The following is a 24,392-nucleotide window of genomic DNA, read 5'->3' as shown; positions in this document are numbered from 1 at the left end:
AAAAAAAAAAAAAACAAGTACTGCATTGAATCCTCTAATCATTCAATTCAGTATCATTTATTGACTACCAAAGAACATATTTTTTCCACTTTGGGTCCCCCAGACTGGTTAGTGAAGAGAATTGTGCAGGAAAAATGAAAGAACAGATTTTGTCTTTTAACATTAAGTTAGCCAACAGCTAGATGACTATATAGTCAATGATTTGACTGCCTTATGCTAGACATAAAACAGCTGAGCTTTCCTGTTTAAGGAAATTATTTTTTAATAACGTACACATGACAAAGTTAAAGAAATATTGTCCACCATAGAAAATCTACATAATGCAGACAAACATAAAGAAGAAAACAAAAATTACTATGAATCTTTGTTAAATTATAAAAACAAGAATTGCATCTGTAATTTTGAGTCTTGCCTTTTTTCACTTGACATTGACTTGGCGCCATTGTCTATGTCATTAAATAATCTCTGAAAACATGACTTTTGATAGCTAGGAAGGACTTACAAATCAGTCAGCAAAGCCACTGGTACCTGGGGAAGCCAGCTTATGTTTCGTGCTTGCTCTGAGTGACCAACACATGGTAGTTGGTGGCTCGGCCCTCCTCCCTGCCTCCTACCGCACTGTGCTGTACCTCTGCTCCTGGATTTGAACATTCACGTGAAGGTGTGCATTTGCTGTGGGCTTTTGTAACTCTGAGCATGAATTTTTTTGCCTGTGTGCTTGTTTAGGGTTTGCTACTCAACAAGCAGAAATCATTGTGTCTGCACTGGTCAAGATCCTAGAAGCCAACATGGACTTCGTCTACAAAGATATGGTCACCAAGATGCAGCAGGTTAGCCTTGTCGGGTGGCTTAGCAAATTAGGACTGTGAAGATGGGGTATCGTTTGTAGTAATGTTTTCATGTAATTTTTTAGATAATACCCAGTTGAAAAGTATATAGTAACTTTTACCATGATTAAGAGGCAAAAGATTACAGGAGCATAAAAAATACTCAGAGCTATTTAGTCAACAGTTGTAGAATTGTTATGCTTGAAAGCTCACTGTTCAAAATTATTCCAGTGAAATATACTTCAATAAATGGAGACATGGCCTGAATTACAGTATTATAGCATCATGTTCTCAAGTCTTCAGATCACCACCCTTTTAGCTGTGATTCACTTGGTAATGATAACCAGATATGTGGCTTCTGTTTTTTTTGTGTTTTGGGGTTTTTTTTGAGACAGGGTCTCACTCTTTCACCCAGGCTGGAGTGCAGTGGTGCAGTCTCAGCTCACTGCAGCCTTGGCCTCCTGGGTTCAGACAATCCTCCCAAGTAGCTGGGACTGCAGGTGTGCACTGCTACAACTGGCTAATTTTTGTACTTTTTGTAGAGATGGGGTTTCACCATGTTGCTTAGGCTGGTATCGAACTCCTTGGCTCACGCAATCCTCCTGCCTTGGCCTCCCAAAGTATTGGGATTACAGGTGTGAACCACCTTGCCTGGCCAGATATGTGGTTTTTTTTCCTTTTCCACTGTTGGAATAAAGGGTGACTTCCCTGAGCCTCTTCTTGTGTCCACACTCTGGTTTCTCCATAAGAAGATGGCACATTGAGATGATAGGAAGCGGACTTTTTAGGGTAGACTAGATTATGTGTTTTGTTTTTCTTTTCCTAGGAAATCACTTTTCAACAAATAATGTCTCAGATTGCGAATGTGAAAAAGGATATGATTATTTTGGAGAAGAGTGAATTTTCAGCCCTCAGAGCAGAAAATGAGGTAAAACAGCCACTCACACTTAGAAAGTTGATGATATTAAGACATTGAGATAAAAATATATACACATAAAAGATCTCACATAAGTGTACATCTCAGTGAATTTTCATACAGTGTGTACTTCCAGTCAGATAAGCAGGAAAACTTGACCAGTGTCCCAGAAGTCCTTCTCGTGCCTCTCCGTTGCCGCAGAGGAACCTCTGTCCCAGCTGATAACACCACTGACTGGTTTCGCCTATTCTAGAACCATTTGATGGTATCATGCTGTGTGTCCTGTAGCAAGAGATCACTTTTTTCATTGTCTGTAGTCTTACGTGAATATGCCCCATCCTTCTATTGTAATGTAAATTAGAATTGTTTCCAGTTTTTGGTTATTTTGAATAATTGCTGCTGCAAAATATTTCTTGCGTTCCTTTAAATAGAGCATATGGGATCAGCATGTAAATAAGTGCTCTCTCTGCATCTTTTATTTTCAGTCATTTTTAAAGTCCTATAGGGAAGGCCATTTATTGCCTGTTGACCCTAGCCTTGTAAGAAACCTTCTAGCAAAAAGTAAAGTGGTAAAGTTTCAGATTCTCTAGGTTGTCCTTGAAATCAGTTAATTGAGGGTAGAATTAGTTAAAAGATAAACTGAAGGAGATACTAAATAAAGCAGGGTCACTGAAGGCAAATGTGTATGCCAAACACAACTGAGTTAACTTTATGTCGCCTTCAAGATGAATTCAAACTTATTTCAGGATACATGTGTTGTAATGCCATTCTGCAGTCAATACGGTGTTCTGAGTGGAGGAAAAACTTGAAGAACTTGTGCATAAATACATATTGTAATATTTGTTGATTACTGCATTTTATGTTGTTCTTTCTAAAGACTTACTTTTTTAATGTGTTTTTAGAAAACAAAACTCGAACTACATCAGTTAAAACAACAAGTAATGGTAAGATTCACTTTCCTGTTTGTTGGCTTGTTTGTATTAATAAGTGTAATATTAGAAATCAATATTTTAAAAACTTAATTCCATGTGAAATGTTTGTGTAATATGCCTCAAAAGTACACATTGGAAGATTTAGCTAAGAACACAGCCAATGAATGAATTACTGTTATGTGTAACCATATTCATTAAGAAAATTGTGGCCGGGCACGGTGGCTAATGCCTGTAATCCCAGCACTTTCGGAGGCCGAGGCGGGTGGATCACCTGAGGTCAGGAGTTCGAGACGAGCTTGGCCAACATAGTGAAATCCTGTCTCTACTAAAAATACAAAAATTAGTTGGGCATGGTGGCGGGCGCCTATAATCTCAGCTATTCGGGAGACTGAGGCAGGAGAATCACTTGAACCCGGGAAGTGGAGGTTGCAGTGAGCCGAGATTGCGCCATTGCACTCCAGCCTGGGCGACAAGAGCGACAAAACTCTGTCTCGAAAAAAAAAAAAAAAAAATTGTGTTCTAGGAGGAATTAAGTCATTTTTAAGTCAAAGTTTTTCTAAAGTAGCTGCATGGAAGGAACCCTTAAATTCTCTTAGACTGTCTTTAGAGAAACACACATGATTTTTAAATGCTTACTGTGCCAACTATTTGATGTTTTTTTAAATAGAAAAAACATAGATGTTAAAGAAAAAAAGACTTTGATGTGTATCAGAGAAAAGGCTCTATGTAAACCAGATTTTAATATTTTGCTACTTTGAGTCCATCTTTGCTTTCCAAAGTTGTTTAAGATCAGCTTTATTCATAAGTTCCATTCAGAGATTGTATGAGGAGTCTTGAGGTTAAAAGTAGCAACAGGCTAGGCGCGAAGGCTTTCGCCAGTAATCCAGCACTTTCGGAGGCCTAGGTGGGTGGACCACAAGGTCAGGAGTTCAACACCAGCCTGACCAACATGGTGAAACCCCATCTTTACTAAAAATACACACATTAGCAGGGTGTAGTGGCATGCGCCTGTAATCCCAGCTACTCGGGAGGCTGACGCAGGAGAATTGCTTGAACCCAGGAGGCAGAAGTTGCAGTGAGCGGAGCTCATGCCATTGCACTCCAGCCTGGATGACAGAGCAAGACTCCATCTCAAAAAGAAAAAAAAAAGGCATCAACAACCCACTCTAGACTGGCATAAGTGTAGAAGGGGGTTATTTGTGTTTAACTGGGAAGTCCTGGGATGGGCTCCGGATGTGGCTTGGCCAGGGTTCCCTGATGCCAGGAGGCCTAGGTCCATTTCTCTGGAAGCCCCTGGCTCTGTCCTTCCCTGGGCTGCCTCCCCTGGGATAGGGACAGTGGGGGCAGTGGTCCCGCCATCACGTCCTCAGAGAGTTTGGGTTTCTTACTTTGAATTTCTCCTTCTTTGTCGTTTGCCTTCCTTTTAGGATGAAATGATCAAAGTCCGAACAGATACCAAATTAGACTTCAACCTAGAAAAGAGCAGAGTAAAAGAATTGGTACGTTCCTTTACTAAAAATACATTATGAATTAATTTATTTTTGGAATGGAATGCTTGGTTAAGCCTAAGTTTATACACATGTCATAGGTACTGTTAAATATGTGTTTATCAGTGTTAGGCTGTATTTTCTCCATTATATTCATTTTGGATTTAGACCTAAATTTGATGCTTTCAAAAGTAACATTAAAATTAAAATCCTAGTCAAATTAGTCAATTTGAACCTTTGTTTCAGAAATTATAGATATATGATACATAGACATTCATAAAGAAATTAAATGGAATCTTGATCTATTTAATACTGACTTAAATCTTCATAGGTCTTGATCTTGCAAAAGTTAAGTTGATTATCTCAGGCTTGAATAATAGTAAATTATTAATATTAAGTAATATTAAATTATACACTGGAATTCAAGACTAAAACATTTCTGGCTGGGCGCGGTGGCTCACGCCTATAATCCCAGCACTTTGGGAGGCCAAGATGGGCAGATTACCTGAGGCCAGGAGTTCGAGACCAGCCTGCCTGCGCAATATGGTGAAACCCTGTCTCTACTAAAAATAAAAAAAATTAGCCGGGCATGGTGGTGGACACCTGTAATCCCAGCTACTCGGGAGGCTGAGGCAGGAGAATCTCTTGAACCCAGGAAGCAGAGGTTGCAGTGAGCTGAGATCATGCCACTGCTCTCTAGCCTGGGCGACAAGAGCAAAACTCAGTCTCAAAAAAAAAAAAATTCTATGTTGTATTTTAAATGCAGTGAGAAGTTGTGAGGGTATTTTGTTTTGTTTTGTTTTGTTTTTGAGACGGAGTCTCACTCTGTTGCCGAGGCTGGAGTGCAGTGGCACCATGTCGGCCACTGCAGCCTCTGTCTCCTGGGTTCAAGCAATTCTTCTGCCTTGGCCTCCCGAGTAGCTGGGATTACAGGCGCCACCACCAGGCCTGGCTAGTTTTTATATTTTTAGTAGAGACAGGGTTTCACCATGTTGGCCAGGCTGGTCTCAAACTCCTAACCTCAGGTGATCTGCCCACCTTGTCCTTCCAAAGTGCTGGGATTACTGGAGTGAGCCACCGTGCCCGGCCTAAGTGTGTTTCAATAAAGATTTGTGTCAGGTTGCCTCTAGTGATTTTTAACCCTGACTGAATCTTCTGCTGTCTTTTTGCTTGGACTTTATTTGAATTTGGTTAACATCGGGTGCCTTTTTTATTCTCAGCATAATGAGAAATAGGACAGAGAGAGCATCTTGCACCAACACAAAACTGAATACACATGCAGAAACTGAGTACTCACAACTGTTTGTTGTCTTCACATTTTTGACAGTTTGCTTTTAATTAAAATGTGCTATAATAATAAATGAAGCTAATACTGAAACTCAAAAAAGTAACCTACTTGTATTTTGGAACTGCCACTGGATTTCAAGAGTTAATCCGAGCTTCGTTATACAAAACAATTATTAAGGCTGTCTTTCTAGTCTTACAGCAACGGTCTCCACCCATAAAGATTAAATCACCTGGTATCACTAAAATAGTGAATGGCTATAGCATGTCACTGGTGTCCAGAAGAGGAGAAACTCTTTGGTTACCTTTGTCTTTATGGGTTGTGTGCTCAAGAAGAACCGAATTCACTTGATGAAGGAAAATGACTGCATGTAGCTAACCAATCTGGGAAAATCTACATCAAGGACATCAGGAAATACAGGGCATGAATGTAGATGAAAGCCAGTGAATTTTTTAAAAATTTTATGTGGAGTCATTTTAATAACATAACTAGGCTGATACATATGTACATTTTTCAATCATGTAACATTTAGATTTCACTCATTTTAAGTCAGTGACATCATCCAGCAAAGCAAAAATTTTCCAGATATTTTTCCACAGTTACAGTTTTCGTCTTTAAGCCAAAATGAAAAAATTTCTGCCGGGCGTGGTGGCTCACACCTGTAATCCCAGCACTTTGGGCGGCCGAGGTGGGTGGATCACCTGAGGTCAGGAGTTCGAGGCCAGCCTGGCCAACGCGGTGAAACCCTGTCTTTACTACAAATACAAAAATTAGCTCGGCTTGATGGCAGTTGCCTGCAATCTCAGCTACTCGGGAGACTGAGGCAGAAGAATCATTCGAACCCGGGAGGCAGAGATTGCAGTGAGCCGAGATCATACCACCGCACTCCAGCCTGGGTGACAGAGCAAGACCCTGTCTCAAAAAAAAAAAAAAAGAAAAAGAAAAAGAAATTTCATTCTTCAAATATTCATATTTTTAAATTATTGGATATATAGAGTGGATCCATTCAGTGTTCTTATAAAATAAGAAAAGTAAAGCTTACAATATTTTGCAGATTTGATAATACAGCACTCAAAATACTTAACCTGATTTTATTTTACTTGAATTTACTAGTTAACTATGCTGATAAATATAATTTACATGTAATTATTTTATCTGGAATGACGATATTGACCTTAATCTCCAGGAAGCAACCAATGCACAGAGTTTCAATTAAATCCTATCCATCATGACAGTAACTTTTTCTACATGACACAAAAGTGTCTTCGTGGTATATTTGAACAGTAACTGTGACTATGAATTGTTCTTGTAGTCTTTTTTTAGTGTGTCATTATTATTATTTTAATTTCAATAGGTTTTGGGGGAATAGGTGATGTTTGGTTACATGAAGAAGTTATTTAGAGGTGATTTCTGAGATTTTGGTGCCCCCATCACCCTAGCAGTGTACACAATGTGTAGTCTTTTGCCCCTCACCCACCTTCCACCCTTTCCCCCCAGTCCTCAAAGTCCGCTGTATCATCCTTTTGCCTTTGCATCCTCATAGCTTAGTTCCCATCAAGCCAGTGAATTTATGTGATTTAGTACCCTAACTGGGAGGTCATTCTTGGTAATCAAAAACTTAGATTACTCTGAAGCACAAGGTAGTAGTAAATTATAAAGCTAGTGTGTTTGTTACATGCATTGGTGAAGATGAGTTTTTTGGCTCTCATTCTTTTGATAAAGTTATAATGTTAAATATTAAATTAAAAATTAACTATGATATTTACAGCCAGTTCCAAAAGCAGTATGGCATATAAACTTCTGGGGCATGGGGATATATAGCTACATAGATGTTATTTTTAAAACCATGGCAGCATCAAGATTTAGGCTTTTCTTTTGTGGGTGAGTCGATGTTGAGTTAATGAAGACAAGTTTAGTGATGCACAAAATCTTGTTCCACGCCGCCCTCTAGTGGTGATCTGATGCATAGGGCTCTCCTGGTCTGAAACCCTGAGGTTTAAAGAGCGTTCATTGTTCTTGGTTTTACAACCTACTCCTTGGCTTAGGGTTTTGGGGTTTTTTGTTTTTGTTTTTCTCTCTCTCTCTCTTATTTTTTGTTTTACTTCTAAGTTCCCAGTAGTCCCAGGAGAACATTTTACAGCTAGAAAGTTTCTATATATTTCAAAACATTAACTTTTTCTCTGTATAACAAGGTTAATGTAGGTCTTAAAAGTCTTCATTTAAATTACTCATTGTCATTTGCTCAATTAAATCCTGTTGCCTACTACTAAGGAGATAAGTCTGATTTCAATCTTATTGTCTCCAAAACTGCACTAAATCTTTTCACTGACATTAATAACCAAAGGTGAGATACTTTAACTCTGGGTAGAATTAGTTCCTTTAGTAACACTGGATTATGACTATGCCCAAGTGGGTTTTTTTATTGTTATTAAAACCAACATGTGCAGGAGGCTAAGGCAGAATTGCTTGAACCTGGGAGGCAGAGGTTGCAGGGAGCCAAGATCAAGCCACTGCACTCCAGCCTGGGCAATAGAGTGAGACTCCATCTCAGAACAAAAAAACAAACAAAAAAAACCAACATGTGGCGAGTTAGTGTATTTATGTATTTACATTGTGTTTTATAATCACAGCACATCTTTGTCATAGAATAATAATCCTTGCCACTGTTTTTTCCCGAACTTCATGCTTTTCCTGTCTTGTGTTGAGACTCAAGTAATGACTTGTTTTGCTACTAATTATGATGGGATAGCTCCTAAATTGAGTTGAGTCTCCATTTTCAACCCTCTTAAAACCAAAAACCATATGACTCAGCATCCGTGGAAATTGGTCCCCAGAGAGTGCTGCTACAACAGTGGGAGGGACCTAAAGCCATCACAGGAAAGATGCAGGGAGAAGTGATAGATGACTAAGGAAATCCAGATATTGGAGGAATGAGTAAATATAAATAAGAAACTTTAGCCAGCATGGTAGGTCATGCCTGTCATCCCAGCACCTTGGGAGGCCGAGGTGGGCAGATTACTCGAGCTCGGAAGTTTGAGACCAGCCTGGGCAATATGGCAAAACCCCATCTCTATGAAAAAAAACAAAAAGAAACTTCACATAACAGATATAAAGAGGCAGGTAGGCTACTTCATCCCAGAGTTGACTTTCTGGTGTTACATATTCTAGGAGTTTACTGAGACCAGAATATTTAAGGCACCAGAGAAGGAGAGGAGAGAGGAGTAGATCAGAATCTGACCCATGTTATGTGTTTATTTCAGCATTCATTGAACGAAAAGAAGCTGCTGGAATTGAGAACAGAAATAGTGGCATTGGTAAGAAATGAGACTTTGATTTTTCTTTGTCATTGTACTCATCTTTGCTTCATTCCACGCATGGTTGTTTGTAATGATAATAGGAACTTATATGCAGGTTTACTGTCATGGGAATTTTTTACATTGTGCTAAAATACACACAACATAAAAATGATAATCTTAACCATTTTTAAGTGTACAGTTCAGTGGTATTAAGTACATTCACATTTTGGGGCAACCATCGCCACTGTCTATCACAGAACTCTTTATTTTGCAAAATTGAAACTCTGCACCCTTTATACATTCCCTTTTCCAGCCCCTGGCAACCTCCTTTCTACTGTCTGTGGATTTGACTATTCTACATACCTCATATAAATAGAACCATAGTGTTTGTCTTTTTGTGGCTGGCTTATTTCACTTAATACAATGTCCTGAAGGTTCATCCATGTTGTTGCAATGACAGGACTTTCTTCCTTTTTAATGCTGATTAGTATTCCATTATTTGTATATACCACATTTTCCTTTATTCATCTGTCCAGGGCACTTGTGTTGCTTCTACCTGTTGACTTTTGTGAATAGTGCTGCAGTGGGCGTGGGTGCACAGATGTCTGTTGGGACCCCTGCTTTCAGTTCTTTCGGGTATATATGCAGAAGTGGAATGCCACAGGATTTTTTTGCACTTCACAAAATATTTGGTTATCTTAATGGAAGATAGTTATCCTATGAAAGATTTAACTTTCTTAATGAAAGTTTCCTTTTCTTTTCTTCTTCTTTTTTTTGAGATGGGGTCTTGCTCTGTCACCCAGGCTGGAGTGCAGTGGTGCAATCTCAGCTCCACTGCACCCTCCTTCACCTCAGCCTCTAGAGTAGCTGGGACCACAGGTGCGCACCACCACACCCTGCATGAAAGTTTGTTTTTCTGAACAAAAGTTTTACTAAGAAAGTTTAAATCTCACTAATTGAAGAATAGTGAGGAATGGAAAAGTCTTATTCTATTTTTAATTTATAGCATACATTACTCCTTTTCCATACTGTATGGAACCTGGGGCCTCTGAAACACCCAAGAGGCTTTCATGAGAGAATTCCAGAATCTTGGGATATTTCTCTGGCATAATTTTCTACTCATCCAGGCATTTCTTTCTTTCTTTCTCTGCCTGAATTGGTAGATTCCGTTGCTCTAGGAATTTTAGTGAAGCATTGCCACGGTTTTTATGCATTAATGCAGTTATACAACCCTCTGTAAGGTCGGCCAAACCCACTGCCTTTTTGAGGGTTGATTATGTATCCAGTTTAACTGTATTGTATTTGGGGAAGGACACAGATTGGCCCTGGGTAGCCAAGCCTCATAGCAATGAAACACTTGATATTTGAACACGAAAGAAGAAAGTTTTTTAAAAATATGACTAGAAATAGCTCAAGACAAGCACTGCCGCTTTTTCTTGAAAACATTTTTGAGTTTACTGTATATCTTTGACTAAGGAGGATTTAGAAGGATGAGACGTAGCCGTTGCCTTTTTTTTTTTTTCTTTTTTTCTTTTTTTGATACGGAGTCTCGCTCTGTCGCCCGGGCTGGAGTGCAGGGGCCGGATCTCAGCTCACTGCAAGCTCCGCCTCCCGGGTTTACGCCATTCTCCTGCCTCAGCCTCCGGAGTAGCTGGGACTACAGGCGCCCGCCACCTCGCCTGGCTAGTTTTTTGTATTTTTTAGTAGAGACGGGGTTTCACCGTGTTAGCCAGGATGGTCTCGATCTCCTGACCTCGTGATCCGCCCATCTCGGCCTCCCAAAGTGCTGGGATTACAGGCTTGAGCCACCGCGCCCGGCCGCCGTTGCCTTTGAGAACAGACTGGCCTCATAATGCCACATCATTTATGTAACAACCTAGAGCTTACAAATGCTTTTTCACATAGATTATCGCGTTTGACTCTCTAAACAATCCAGGTAAAGGCAGGGCCACTGGTTTGGTTGTTTCATTTTGTTCTGTTTTCATTTTTTCAAATAGAAGAAAACTAAGGCCTGGAGAGGTTAAAGGTCCTCACCAATGCAGCGTAGCATTAGGATCTTAGCACTGAGACTAAAGCCCAGGCCTCCGCAGTCTTACCCAGGTTTCCCTGTGACTACACCCCATTGGGAAGGAGCTATAGGATGGTGAACAGAGGGGATGTGCTGTGGTCTAACGCTGTGACTCTCTTCATTTTAAAAGCATGCCCAGCAAGATCGGGCCCTTACCCAGACAGACAGGAAGATCGAAACTGAGGTTGCTGGCCTCAAAACCATGCTTGAGTCACACAAGCTTGATAATATTAAATATTTAGCAGGTAAGCTATTTTATATCTATTTAAATCAACCTGAAAAGAAAATAAATTTATAAAATAAGTCATTGACAGATACTGCATTTCATTGATTCCGACACTTTCTGAAATATTTTAACATCTCTGAAATTGGAAAGCATCTTACAGTTTCCAATAGATGAAGTGTCATACTTTAATTGGCACTTTTTCTTTCTTAGTGAATAAAGTAATTGTGTACTTTATAATTGATGATAGAACTGGAAATTTGATAAGATACTGTAATGGAAGTATAGTTATTAGGGATTTTAAGGAGATTCAAGACAGGAAATATTTTATGGATGAAATGGAAGATGTTTCAGTTGTAATCTTTCTGCTTCAATTGGCGACACTCCTTTTAAGGAGTTACTTTACTTTCAAGACTTTTGATCCAAAAGAGAGAATGAACATTCATGTACCACCCCTGCACCCAAATTAACCATGATTTCAAGTCAGATTTAGCATCTTGGATTAATGAAATATTTTAAGGTCACAGCAGTATTTAACAGTGAAGTGTTGTTCTTTATATTAAATTGTGTGTTCCTGTCTATATAGTGCATATACGTAGAACTTGTGACCACAGAATTTTTGTGATTCGAAACGTTGATTGAAAAATTTTCTTAGCCTAGGCAACACAGTGAGACCTAGTCTCTGCAGAACAATGTAGCCAGGCATGGTGTCATCCGCCTGTGGCTTCAGCTTCTTGGGAGGCTGAGGCAGGAGGATCGCTTGAGCCCAGGAGTTTGAGGCACAGTGAGCTGTAATCACACCATTTCATGGTACACTCCACCTGGGTGCCAGATGAGACCGTGTCTCTAAAACAAGAAAATAAAATAAGGGGTATGGAATTTGTTTTTCCAGTAGGCAGGTGTTTCACGGAATATGGCACATCAGTGAGCAATCTAAGTTTCTAGGTTTTCTTAGGAAATAAGTGAATAAGTGTGTGTTTTCTTAAAAAACAGATGTTCTCTCAAGTAACTTAATAGAACTAATAGTACTCTCAATTGTTTCTTTCTTACAGGGTCTATATTTACATGCCTAACAGTAGCTCTGGGATTTTATCGCCTGTGGATCTAATAAAGTATCTATTTAAAGAGATTTCTACTGTTTTGCCTTAAGAATACCAGATTGTTGGCCAGGCACGATGGCTTACGCCTGTAATCGCAGCACTTTGGGAGGCCGAGGCGGGCAGATCACCTGAGGTCAGGAGTTCGAGACCAGCCTGGCCAACATGGTGAAACCCCATCTCTACTAAAAATACAAAAATTAGCTGGGTGTGGTGGCGCGTGCCTGTAATCCCAGCTACTTGGGAGGCTAAGGCAGGAGAATCACTTGAGCCCAGGAGGCAGAGGCTACAGTGAATTATGGACACTTAACAAAGATAAAGAAGTCAGGTATTCCATAGCCATTCCTTATCTCCTTTCCGCTTAGTTGACTTTCTAACTGAGCGGTGCACAGTGCATGGAAGACTCCACTCAGCCAGACCAGGGAGCTTGGTCTTGCCTGTGGTTCACACCAACAGCAAACACTGGTGTAATTCTCTACAACTTAAATCTTTGGCATATAGAGGATTTGAGGGTCTCCATGTTCAGGGTACAGTGGCTTTAATAAGAGCTGGAAAATCACTGAAGCTAAACCAAGAGCACCAGATCCTCTTTATCTAAATACCCAGTCTCTAACATGAGGTAGTCACTGTACCAGAGTATTGTTTCAGTGGTTATGTTAATAAGACAGCTGTACCTCTACCTTCTTTTCTTTTGATTTCCATTGTCTTGGTAAGTTATTGTTAGGGTTATTTTTAATGTGCCTTCCAGCCAGAAAAATCAGCTGTCTAATGAAGCATTGCAATTGTAATGGGGACTCTTTTACCTCTTATAATGCAAGATTTTCCCTCCTCCCTCCCTCTTCTCCACCGCTTTCCTTCATGGTCTGTGAACTGTAATAATACTGCACTGGTGTTATTACCTACCTAGAAAACCTGCTGATTCTTAGCGTGGAACTCTGCTTCAGTTTGTAGGACTGCTTCCTTCTGGTCTTCATTTACTTTTTATACAAGGGATGCACTCAGCTCTCCATGTGTAAGATATCTAGATGATGGATACATACTTCATAAATGAAATTTATGTCATTAATGAACATCCCCTTGCCCACAACCAGCTCAGGCTTTCAAAATTTGAGAATGGTCATGCCACACAGCATCCTAATCTAGATTGACTAATTCTGTTGTTAAAAACATTCTCATACCTACCTTACCTTTATATTGAAAACAAATTACAGATACAACTGGGGTTATTCTGGAAAAACACATTCTCTTTTTTCTTTGAGATGGAGTCTCGCACTGTCGCAGGGCTGCAGTGCATGGGTGTGATCTCTGCTCACTGCAACCTCCGCTTCCCGGGTTCAAGCGATTCTCCTGCCTCAGCCTCCTGAGTAGCTGGGATTACAGGTGCCCACCACCACACCCAGCTAATTTTTGTATTTTTAGTAGAGACGAGGTTTCACCATGTTGGCCAGGCTGGTCCCTAACTCCTGACCTCATGATTCACCCGCCTTGGCCTCCCAAAGTGCTGGGATCACAGGCATGAGCCACTGCGCCTGGCCTGTTCTCATTCAAATTACTGGCACATGGGCAAGAATAAGCATTTTGGAGACAATGACATTGATAGAACCTTTTCTGCCTTTCTCTGCATACACACATGTGCACACAGGTACAGTGGAGGAGCCACAGGCAGATTTTTTTTATCAGTTTGGTGAATACATTACTTGTTGTCACTGTTCCAATCACATTGGTGTAAAAAAGTTACCTTTTGTCCTTTGGATGTCATGTCTAAACTTTGGAAAATATAAATCATTGCCCTTTTAGAGAATGTTTGTGTAGTCCAAAGATTCTGAGCTCCATATGATATGAAAATCAAGTACTTTTGCAAGAGCAATAGCAGTTTCAAAGTGAAATATGATAATTTAGTCTTTTCCAAGTAGATCAAAAATTCTTAACTGATCAATAAAATACGTTATCAATATATTGTCCCCGTTTCAGAGAAAAGTCCCCAGAAGAGACTGCACACTTAGCAATTGCCCTCATTATCAAAGGCCTAGGTGAGTGTCAGAAAGGGCCATATGCAATTATGTATCAAGGTAAACATTATCTAACCTTGTGTAGGTTAAAAACTGAAGTGTCCTTGTATCCTGATAACTTTTTTTTTTTTTTTTTGAGATGGAGTCTCGCTCTGTGGCCCAGGCTGGAGTGCAGTGGCCAGATCTCAGCTCACTGCAAGCTCCGCCTTCTGGGTTTACGCCATTCTCCTGCCTCAGCCTCCCGAGTAGCTGGGACTACAAGCGCCCGCCACCTCGTCCGGCTAGTTTTTTGTATTATTTAGTAGAGACGGGTTTTCACCCTGTTAGCCAGGATGGTCTTGATCTCCTGACCTCGTGATCCGCCCGTCTCGGCCTCCCAAAGTGCTGGGATTACAGGCTTGAGCCACCGCGCCCAGCCCTGATAACATATTTTTAAAATAACATATGGTGGGGTGACATTTTTGCATCTGCTAAAAGTTTTCTCACATGTCATTCTTCCTCATGATAGCGGCTGCATCATTCTGGCACTTAATTTGGGTGTTCGATTTTCCTGTAGAGTTCTTTGAGTACAGCATAGCCTCTTTTTGGCCTTGGGAACAGTGAACTCTTCTTTTGATGGTGTGGATTGCATGCATTTCTGGAGTGAGGAGGGTTCAGGACTGTTTCACTTTATTTGGTCAAATCTATTTGAAAACCATTTGAGCCCAAAATACAAGTGTGCCCTTCCCACTTCTGGCTCAAGCATCTGTGAGCCGACTAGACGTAATATTAAAACTTCTGAGCCTGGGCGCGGTGGCTCACGCTTATAATCCCAGCACTTTGCAAGGCCAAGGGAGGCAGATCACCTAAGGACAGGAGTTGGAGACCAGCCTGGCCAACATGATGAAACCCTCTCTCTACTAAAAATACAAAAATTAGCCAGGCGTGGTGGTGCACACCTGTAATCCCAGCTACTTGGGAGGCTGAGGCAGGAGAATCGTGTGAACCCAGGAGGCAGAGGTTGCAGTGAGCTGAGATTGCACCACTGCAACGCTCACTGCAACGAGACTCGCACACAGATGAGATCTGCCTGGGTGACAGAGTAAGACTCTGTCTCAAAATAAATAAATAAATAAGTAAATAGAACCTCCTGAGCTACCCTGGCTTATAAGGATTCAGATTACTTGAGGAAATTAGGCATTAGCACTAGGAAGAGGGAAGACGGCTGGCAAAACTTGTAGCTAGCAACCTGTGTCTAGCACAGCGGGAACTAATCATAGCGAGATCCTGAACACATACCCTTCTAGGTGCAGGTGGAGGGAATGACGTCCAATGCCTGAAGCAGCACCTCACATGGACAGAATGTCTGTACTTCCCTCTCCCGCACGAATCACTCGTCATTCTTAGAGGGCTCCTCTGCATTCCTTCTTTTCTTGTCTCCCCTCCCCTGCCTTTTATCTTTTCTAAAGAATCTGAACTCCGATTTCCATGCTCTCCTGCTGCATTAATAAGCAAAACCTGCTTGTGTGTACAGTTCTTTACTGGAAACACAACTTTTTGTTTATTGGTTTTACTATCATCCAGTTTTCTAGCTTAATATCTAGCAAAACTAAATCTGAATGTACTCGCTTTTTCCGTTAAGTATGCCAAGCAGCTCAGTTGAAAGGCTTGACTCAAACCAGAAGTCTTGCTGGAATTCGTCTCTGAACACTTGAAAAACAGAAAGCCTGAGCCACAGCAAACATGCCTCTGTGCGCCGGGATAGCCTTTGTCTCCACTTCCATGTGGCTTTTCCCTTTGTAGCTATGCTTAGTGACATAATTTTCCCTCTTCATTTCTAGCCTCCTCTTTTCAAGCCTGTCTGTTAATTAACCATGTCAGTATTGGCAAGCAATTATCTTCCCCCACCCTAACATGTGATCTAAGAATTTTGCAAAATTCTAAACAAATGTAGAGATGTTATAATAGAATTCATGTCTAGAAAACTTTCAATTCATCAAATTGGTTGTGGCTTTTTTGGCACTAAGGCAAAAACATGTTAACCAGAAATAACTTATTCTTCATGTATGTAAAATATTTGAGAATGTTTAGCCTTTTATAAGAATTTTATTTGGAAAATATTTATCTTTCTACACATTTTACACTTACATTCCTTCGCTTATAACCCAAACAGTTTCTTCACTGTTTTGTTACTTAAGCAGATATTCAATTATGTTTTATTATCTAATAAAGTATAAGATTCTTACTATGTAAAATATTTAATTCTGTGTGACTCATACACTTTCCTGATCATTCAATTTGAATATGAAAAGCTAGAATAACTGTATTGCAACTGTTAATTCCAGCCAGTTGTATAATGATAACACTGATGAATTTGTAAGTAAATCTAATACTTGAAAATTTGGGTATACATAGAAAATAAATTTTAATATAATGTACAAAGTAAATTTTCATCATTCAAAATAATTTCTTTAGCATGTTCATGTTATGAGTAGTTTTATACAAGCTACGTGTTTGAGGGGAAATGATGAGGTTTAAACACAGCTTTTTAGAAATAGACAATTTTTTCTTTTTTCTTTGAGATGAGATACTACTCCATTGCCTAGGCTGGATGGAGTGCAGTGGTGCAGTCACTGCTCATGGCAGCCTCGACCTCCCAGACTCAAGCAATCCTCCCACCTCAGCCTGGGACCCAAGCAGCTGGGACCATGGGCATGCGCCACCACACCCAGCTAATTTTCTTCTATTCTTTTTAGAGATGGTGTCTCACTATGTTGCCCAGGCTGGTCTCAAACTTCTAAGCTGTAGCCATCCTCCTGCCTCAGCCTCCCGAGCGCTGCTACTACAGGCATGAGCCACCGCATCTGGCTGAGAAATATACAATTTTTAAAAATACCTGGCCGGGCGCGGTTGGCCTTGTCTGTAATCCCAGTAGTATGGGAGGCCAAGGCGGGTGGGTCACTTGAGCCCTGGAGTTCAAGACCAGCCTGGCCAACATGGTGAAACCCTGTCTCTACAGAAAATAGAAAAATTAGCTGGATGTGGTGGGACACACCTGTAGTCCCAGCTACTCAGGAGGCTGAGGTGGGAGGATGGTTTGAGCCCAGGTGGTAGAGGCTGCAGTGAGCTGTGGTTGTGCACTCCAGCCTGGGTGACACAGCCAGACCCTGTCTCAAAATAAAATAAAAATAGCTATAAGGATTCATGCATATCCTAATCAGGCTAGCTTGAGCAAAACAAAAAGGAATATCTTTTTGTTTTTTTTTTTTTTTTTTTGAGACAGAGTCTCACTCTGTTGCCCAGGCTGGAGTACAGTGGCACGATCTCGGCTCACTGCAAGCTCCACTTCCTGGGTTCACGCCATTCTCCTGCCTCAGCCTCCCAAGTAGCTGGGACTACAGGCGCATGCTACCTCGCCTGGCTATTTTTTTGTATTTTTTGTAGAGACAGGGTTTCACTGTGTTAGCCAGGATGGTCTTGATCTCCTGACCTCATGATCTGCACGTCTCGGCCTCCCAAAGTGCTGGGATTACAGGCGTGAGTCACCGCGCCCAGCCAAGAATATCCTTTTTTGGCTTATTTTGGGTCAGGAAGGACCAAAAAAATGCCATTGTGAGATCTCCTCTCTGCACCTCTTACCTTCGCTTTTTCTCTGGAGGGCATAATCCTCCCAGACCTACTTCTTCAAGCACAGAGAGTCTGTGTGTCTGCAGGAAACACCCAGTACATCCCCTTACAGTTTAATGAGTAGCAAGCTCCACCCTGAAAAAGCTTGGGAAGGAAGTATCTAAAACAAGCAGCCGGGGTCACAGGAAGCGGAAGGGTCCTCAGAGGGATGCGTACTTCACCTTCCCTGAGGGCCTGTTGAGCAAATTCCCCACCTCCAAAAAATTGAGCTCTTTTTGAGTCAGCCTGTGTGGGTTGATCTTTAGTGTAATGAATACCTGCTCAGGAGGAGAGGAAAGGAACACCTCGGAAAAGGGGGTAAATGAAACACAGGTCTGGGCACGGTGGCTCACATCTGTAATCCCAGCTCTTTGGGAGGCCAAGGCAGGAGATCACTTGAGATCAGGAGTTCGAGACTAGCCTGGACCACAAAGCAAAACCCTGCATCTAAAGTGAATGAATGAATGGTAGCCTGGAAATTAATTTCAGGTACATCTCGTTTTCTCCAACCAGAAATCTTGTACCAAAGTTACAGTCAAACTAGACTTGAGGGGGAACTGCAAAGTTTCACGAAGGCAACCAGCAGATCAGGTAGGCAAAGGCGGTAAATGATTTACAAACTCAACCTTCAAGTTCAAAAATGGTGGGCAATGTGTTAGATTTTAGTCATCCTTCCACATCTCCCCTAGATCCCCATTTCACATCAGTGTTAGGGGAACAAACTGAAAACCTTTTCTTTGCCTTGAGTTTTTTTATTGCTTTTTCTTTCTTTCTTTTTTTTGAGATGGAATTTTTTGCTCTTGTTGCCCAGGCTGGAGTAAGGTGTTGCGATACCAGCTCACTGTAACCTCTGCCTCCCGAGTTCAAGCAATTCTCCTGCCTCAGTCTCCCAAGTAGCTGGGATTACAGGCACCTGCCACCATGCCCAGCTAATTTTTGTATTTTTAGTAGAGACGGGGTTTCACCATTTTGGGCAGACTGGTCATGAACTCCTGACCTCAAGTAATCCACCCACCTCCACCTTCTAAAGTGCTGAGATTATAGGCAGGAGCCACCACTCAGAGCCATGATTTATTTTTCTTTTCTTTCTTTCTTTTTTTTTCAAACAGAGTCTCGCTCTGTCACCCAGGCTGGAGTAGAATGGCTTGACTGCAACCTCCGCCTCCTGGATTCAAGTGATTCTCCTGCCTCTGCCTCTTGAGTAGCTGGGATTACAAGTGCCCTCCACCACGCCCAACTAATTTTTTTGTATTTTTAGTAAAGACGGGGGTTTCACCATGTTGGCCAGGCTGGTCTCAAACTCCTGACCTCAGGTGATCTACCCACCTCGGCCTCCCAAAGTGCTGGGATTCCAGGCATGAGCCACCACGCCTGGCTGATTTCTTTAAGAAAATTGTCTTAAAGGCATTTTCTAGAAACAGCTTTCTCTCTGGCATTCCACAGCAGAACTTCACCAGTTGTTCTGCTGCCCATCTTGTCTCCACCTTAATTTGGCAGCTTCTGTAGGAGGTTCTTGCCAAGGACCCAAAGCGGGTGGCCTTCGGGACACTGAAGAGCGGCTGGGGTGGCCACTGCCAGCCACCAAGGTGTAAGCATCAGCATCCTTAAGTAGAGATCAGTGAAATTTTGGTCTTTGTTTACATATCACAAATATACAGATAAGTATTTTTAAGCAACACCTTCCCCAAGGAGTAGTTGAAACATGTAGGTGTTTTATAAGGTCCCAAATTGCCCTTTCAGTTTAAAGTAGTTTTTTTTTTTTCACATACTCTATGTTTTGGTAAACTGATTAGTTGTCCATGATCTGAAGGTTCAGGTCAGCTTAATGTTAAAGCCAGGAAGCGGCACTCCCAATTTCAGCTTAGTGTGGCATTTCTGCAGTTAATGTCTCACAACAAAGGTTTTAAAAATACTTCCTACTCCGCCACCTCAGGCTCAACAGGCTCATTCATTCCCCCAGGGGAAAAGACACAGTTGCTTCATAACATCTTGTCCCCTGTGGCATGAAAGTCAGTGTCCTTTCCTAACACAGAAGTATTTTGTTACTATTTGTCTTTTACATTTGTCTAGTATTTTATGGAGTGCATGAACCTCACAGCCTTCTGAGGGGCGCGTAATAGGCAGTGTCGCTCTCTAACCTCAAGAATCTCTGAGGTGCAGTGGCTCACGCCTGTAATCCCAGCACTTTGGGAGGTCTAGGTGGGCAGATCACACGGTCAGGAGTTCAAGACCAGCCTGGCCAACAGTGAAACCCTGTCTCTACCAAAAAAATACAAAAAATAAGCCAGGCATGGTGGTGGCTGTCTGTAATCCCAGCTACTCAGGAGGCTGAGGCAGGAGAATCGCTTGAACCCGGGAGGTGGAGGTTGCAGTGAGCCGAGATTATGCCATTGTACTCCAGCCCGGGCAATAGTGTGAGACTGTGTCTCAAAAAAAAAAATTTTTTTTTGAATAGACTATAGACTTCGTGAGGAAAAGATGGAGGCCTAGACAATCAACACAGTGACCCCATGAAAACACTTACATATATTTTGTTGACATTTGTATCCCATGGATGCTCTCAACTGCAGTTAGTATAAAATGAGCAGTGGCTTACACCTAAGGACTTCTGTTTCTTAAGTCTAAAATGGGTGATCCTCAGGGTTGGATTGGCAGCTCAACAGTGCCTATAAGGATTGGAGCTCCTTTCATCTTTCCATTCTTACCTTCCTACATATGTCATCTTTGAGCTTCAGGCTGGGGGTTTATCTGATCTCAAGGGGGCTGCCACCTCTCCAGGCATCACATCTTCACATGATAGCACCCAGAGGAGGGTGCTATCAAGAAGGGAGGGAGGTGCGAAAGGGCCCTTCTCATATATCTCTCGTTTAAATCAGGGAGAAAGATATTTTCCAGAATCTTCCTTGCCACAGAAACCCCCACGTGTCTCATAGACCAGGATTGGGTCACACAGACTGGTTGCAAAATGGAATTTTAGCTTTTTCCGCTCCTCTGGTAGGAGGTGGACAAGGGAGAAGAAAGTTGGAAGTGGTTTTTGGATTGGCATTCATCAGCATTGGTTACAGTGTTCACAAAAATAAAACACAGGCTGCACACTAAAGAGAACCATACAGCGAGTGTTAAGTTGTCATTGTTTAGTAGCTGGAAATACTGCAGAATGTCCCCTCCTTTGATTTCCAGTGTCATGTGGTAATTTCAGTTCATTGTGTTTCACATAATTTTACCAGCTCTCTACCGAATCTTAAATTACTTTTTTTTTTAATGTTATGACTAATTTCTAGGATCCCACTATAATTCTGGATTAACTCAGATGCTTGAGGGGGGGAAAAAAAAAGTTAACCAAAAAATCCATGGCCGGCGCAGTGGCTCACGACTGTAATCCCAACACTTTGGGAGGCCGGGGTGCGTGGATCACCTGAGGTCAGGAGTTCGACACCAGCCTGTTCAACATGGAGAAACTCCGTCTCTACTAAAAATACAAAAATTAGCCAGGTGCGGTAGTGTGCACCTGTAATCCCAGCTACTGGGGGGGGGCTGAGGCAAAAGAATCACTTGAAGCCAGGGGGCAGAGGTTACAGTGAGCCGAGATCGTGCCACTGCACTCCAGGCTGGGCAAAAGAGCAAGACTCCATCTCAAAAAAAAAAAAAAAAAATCCACATAGGCTGGGCGCGGTGGCTCACGCCTGTAGCACTTTGGGAGGCCAAGGTGGGTGGATGGCTTTTGCTCAGGAGTTTGAGACCAGCCTGGGCAACGTGGTGAAACACTGTCTCTACACAATAAACAAAAATTAGCCAGGTATGGTGGCATACACCTGTAGTCCCAGCTACTCAGGAGGCTGAGGTGGGAGGATCACTTGAGCCTGGGAGGTCAAGGCTGCAATGAGCCATGATTGTACCACTGCACTCCAACCTGGATGACAGAGTGAAACCCTCTCTCAAAAAAAAAAGAATCCATGTACACACTTGGGCATTTCTCAAAACTCACTGATTTATATGAAGGGACTTCAAAAAGTTTTGTGGAAAAATGGAATTAGAAGATAAAAATTAAAAGTATAAACTTTATTTCTCAATATAAGCTTCATCAAGGTCAACAGTCTTGTAAGCAATGATACCAGCCATGTAGTCCATCCTTAAGGAACTGAGGGTCCTGGGAACTTAACCATATCAATGCAGTCTTTTTTATACTATTAAGAAAAGTGGGTGCCCTTTACAGGTTTGTTTTTTTGTTTGTTTGTTTTTGAGACGGGGATTTGTTTGTTTTTGAGACGGGGATTTGCTCCTTTGCCCAGGCTGGAGTGCAGTGGCGCAATCTCAGCTCACTGCAGCCTCTGCCTTCCAGGCTCAAGCCATCCTTCCATCTCAGCCTCTGAGGTGGCTGAGACTACAGGTGTGCCACCACACTCAGCTAATTTTTGTATTTTTGGTACAGATGGGATTTCGTCATGTTGCCCAGGCTGGTCTCAAATTCCTGAGCTCAAGCAATCCTCCTGTCTTGGCCTCCCAAAAGCAATTACAGGAGTGCGGCTACTGTGCCCAGCTTATTTTCTTTTTTTAAAAAAATTAATTAATATTTTCATTTAAAATACATTGAGACAGGGTCTTGCTTTCTTGGCCAGGTTGGTCTTGAACTCCTGGCCTCAAATAATCCTCCCGCCTCAGCCTCCTAAAGTTTTAGGATTTACAGGAGTGAGCTACTGTGCCTGGCCTGTTTTTTTTTGTTTTTGTTTCTTTTTGGTTTTTTTGAGACATGGTCTAACTCTGTCACCCAGGCTGGAGTGCAGTGGCAAGATTTTGGCTCACTGCAGCCTCAGCCTTCTTAGCTCAAGCATTCCTCCCACATCAGCCTCCTGAGTAGCTGGGACTACAGGTACGCACCACCATGCCTGGCTAATGTTTTAATTTTTTTTTTTTTCTTTTTGAGGCAGAGTGTCACTCTGTTGCCCAGGCTGGAGTGCAGTGGTACGATCTCGGCTCACTGCAACCTCTGCCTCTTGGGTTCAAGCAGTTCTTCTGCGTTAGCCTCCCAAGTAGCTGGAATTACAGGCACGTGCCACCACACCTGGCTAATTTTTGTATTTTTGGTAGAGATAAGGTTTCACCATATTGGCCAAGCTGGTCTCAAACTCCTGACCTTGTGATCCACACACCTCAGCCTCCCAAAGTGCTAGGATTACAGGCGTGAGCCACCACACCAGGCATGCCCAGCCTGTTTTCAAACTGATGTAATATCCTTCTTCCTGCCTCAAACTAGGTTCTGTTCAGACATGTTATAGCAAGTTAGTGTGCGTTTATGTTGGTGCAAAAACATTTTAAAATCCATACATAGTTTTTTTCATAATATGCATTTTGCATGAGCTTTTTGAAGTCCCCTTGTATAGTGTTGGCTTTTCCATATTGTTTTAAATAAAAGTAGCATAACCTAGGTACAACTCCTAAGACAGAGCAGGAATCCTTAGAAGCCTACCAACCGCCCCATAAAATAAAAATGTTTAAAGTATTCAGGTACTTAAAAAAAAATTCCAGGCCGGGCGTGGTGTTCATGCCTGTAAACTTGCACTTTGGGAGACCAAGGCAAGTGGATCACCTGAGGTCAGGAGTTCGAGACCAGCCTGACCAAGATGGCGAAACCCCGTCTCTACTAAAAATACAAAAATTATCCGGTCGTGGTGGCATGCGCCTGTAGTCCCCGCTACTTGGGAGGCTGAGGCAGAATTGCTGGAACCCAGGTGGCGGAGGTTGCAGTGAGGAAAGATCGAGCCACTGCACTCCAACCTGGGCAACAGAGCAACACTCCTCAAAAAAAAAAAAAAAAAAAAAAAAAATTCCAGGCACCCAACTAGCCCTAAAAACGAACTATAAGCAAGAAATTACTTAAAGAAACAATAGCCAAAAAAGTTAAAGTCATGAGATATTTGGTTCCCTATAAAAACCAATGATAACGGCCTGGTGCAGTGGCGCATGCCTGTAATCCCACCACTTTGGGAGGCCAAAGTGGCTGGATCACCTGTCACGAGTTTGAGACCAGCCTGACCAATATGGTAAAACCCGTCTCTACTAAAAATACAAAAATTAGCCAGGCATGGTGGCTGGCGCCTGTAAACCCAGCTAGTCGGGAGGCTGAGGCAGGAGAATCACTTGAACCTGGAAGGCAGAGGTTGCAGTTAGCTGAGATCGCACCACTGCACTCCAGCCTGGGCGACAGAGCGAGACTGTCTCAAAACAAAAACAAAAACAAAACAACAACAACAAAAACTAAAGATAACATCTGAGCATATGTCCCTCAGTTGTTTTTCAGAAACCCAGATCCCCACTGAATGGCTCCACTGGCACATAAACCTCAAATAAGGGGAAACTGGGAGCTAAACTCTAACCACTGTTTGTTCTAAATTTCTTCTTCCTGAGCAGCCTACAAAAAGTGATACCCTCGAGCCAGAGCTGCTATTCTTTTTTACTGACCCCAAATATTTAAACAAAGTTCTTTTTTAACCAATTACAAATAAAAAAATCTTTAAATCCACCTACGACCTGTGGGTCCCCACATCGAGATGTCCTCCTTTATATGAGAAGCCAGCCTGTATCCTCCCTATATTAATTTATGACTGCCAAT

At 41.9% G+C, this 24,392-nt stretch overlaps 1 protein-coding gene across 1 annotated transcript in view; it reads left to right on the top strand.

Moving 5' to 3' along the window:
- MCUR1 (mitochondrial calcium uniporter regulator 1) overlaps positions 1 to 16,557 on the top strand; it is a 33,660-nt gene extending 17,103 nt beyond the window's left edge. The window contains exons 3-10 of the mRNA XM_011962719.1: positions 727 to 830; positions 1,654 to 1,755; positions 2,646 to 2,687; positions 4,103 to 4,174; positions 8,708 to 8,761; positions 10,942 to 11,056; positions 14,103 to 14,161; positions 15,762 to 16,557. Of these exons, the coding sequence (XP_011818109.1) occupies positions 789 to 830; positions 1,654 to 1,755; positions 2,646 to 2,687; positions 4,103 to 4,174; positions 8,708 to 8,761; positions 10,942 to 11,056; positions 14,103 to 14,134 (459 nt within the window). The 5' untranslated portion in view covers positions 727 to 788 and the 3' untranslated portion in view covers positions 14,135 to 14,161; positions 15,762 to 16,557. The remainder of the gene's footprint in view (positions 1 to 726; positions 831 to 1,653; positions 1,756 to 2,645; positions 2,688 to 4,102; positions 4,175 to 8,707; positions 8,762 to 10,941; positions 11,057 to 14,102; positions 14,162 to 15,761) is intronic.
- Positions 16,558 to 24,392: the final 7,835 nt, after the last annotated feature.

The sequence above is a fragment of the Colobus angolensis genome, unplaced genomic scaffold (assembly GCF_000951035.1).
Source record: "Colobus angolensis palliatus isolate OR3802 unplaced genomic scaffold, Cang.pa_1.0 Scaffold6, whole genome shotgun sequence".
Taxonomy (NCBI): Eukaryota; Metazoa; Chordata; class Mammalia; order Primates; family Cercopithecidae; genus Colobus; species Colobus angolensis.
The sequence above is the reverse complement of the archived record's forward strand: the minus strand, read 5'-3'. Positions and strand labels throughout refer to the sequence as shown.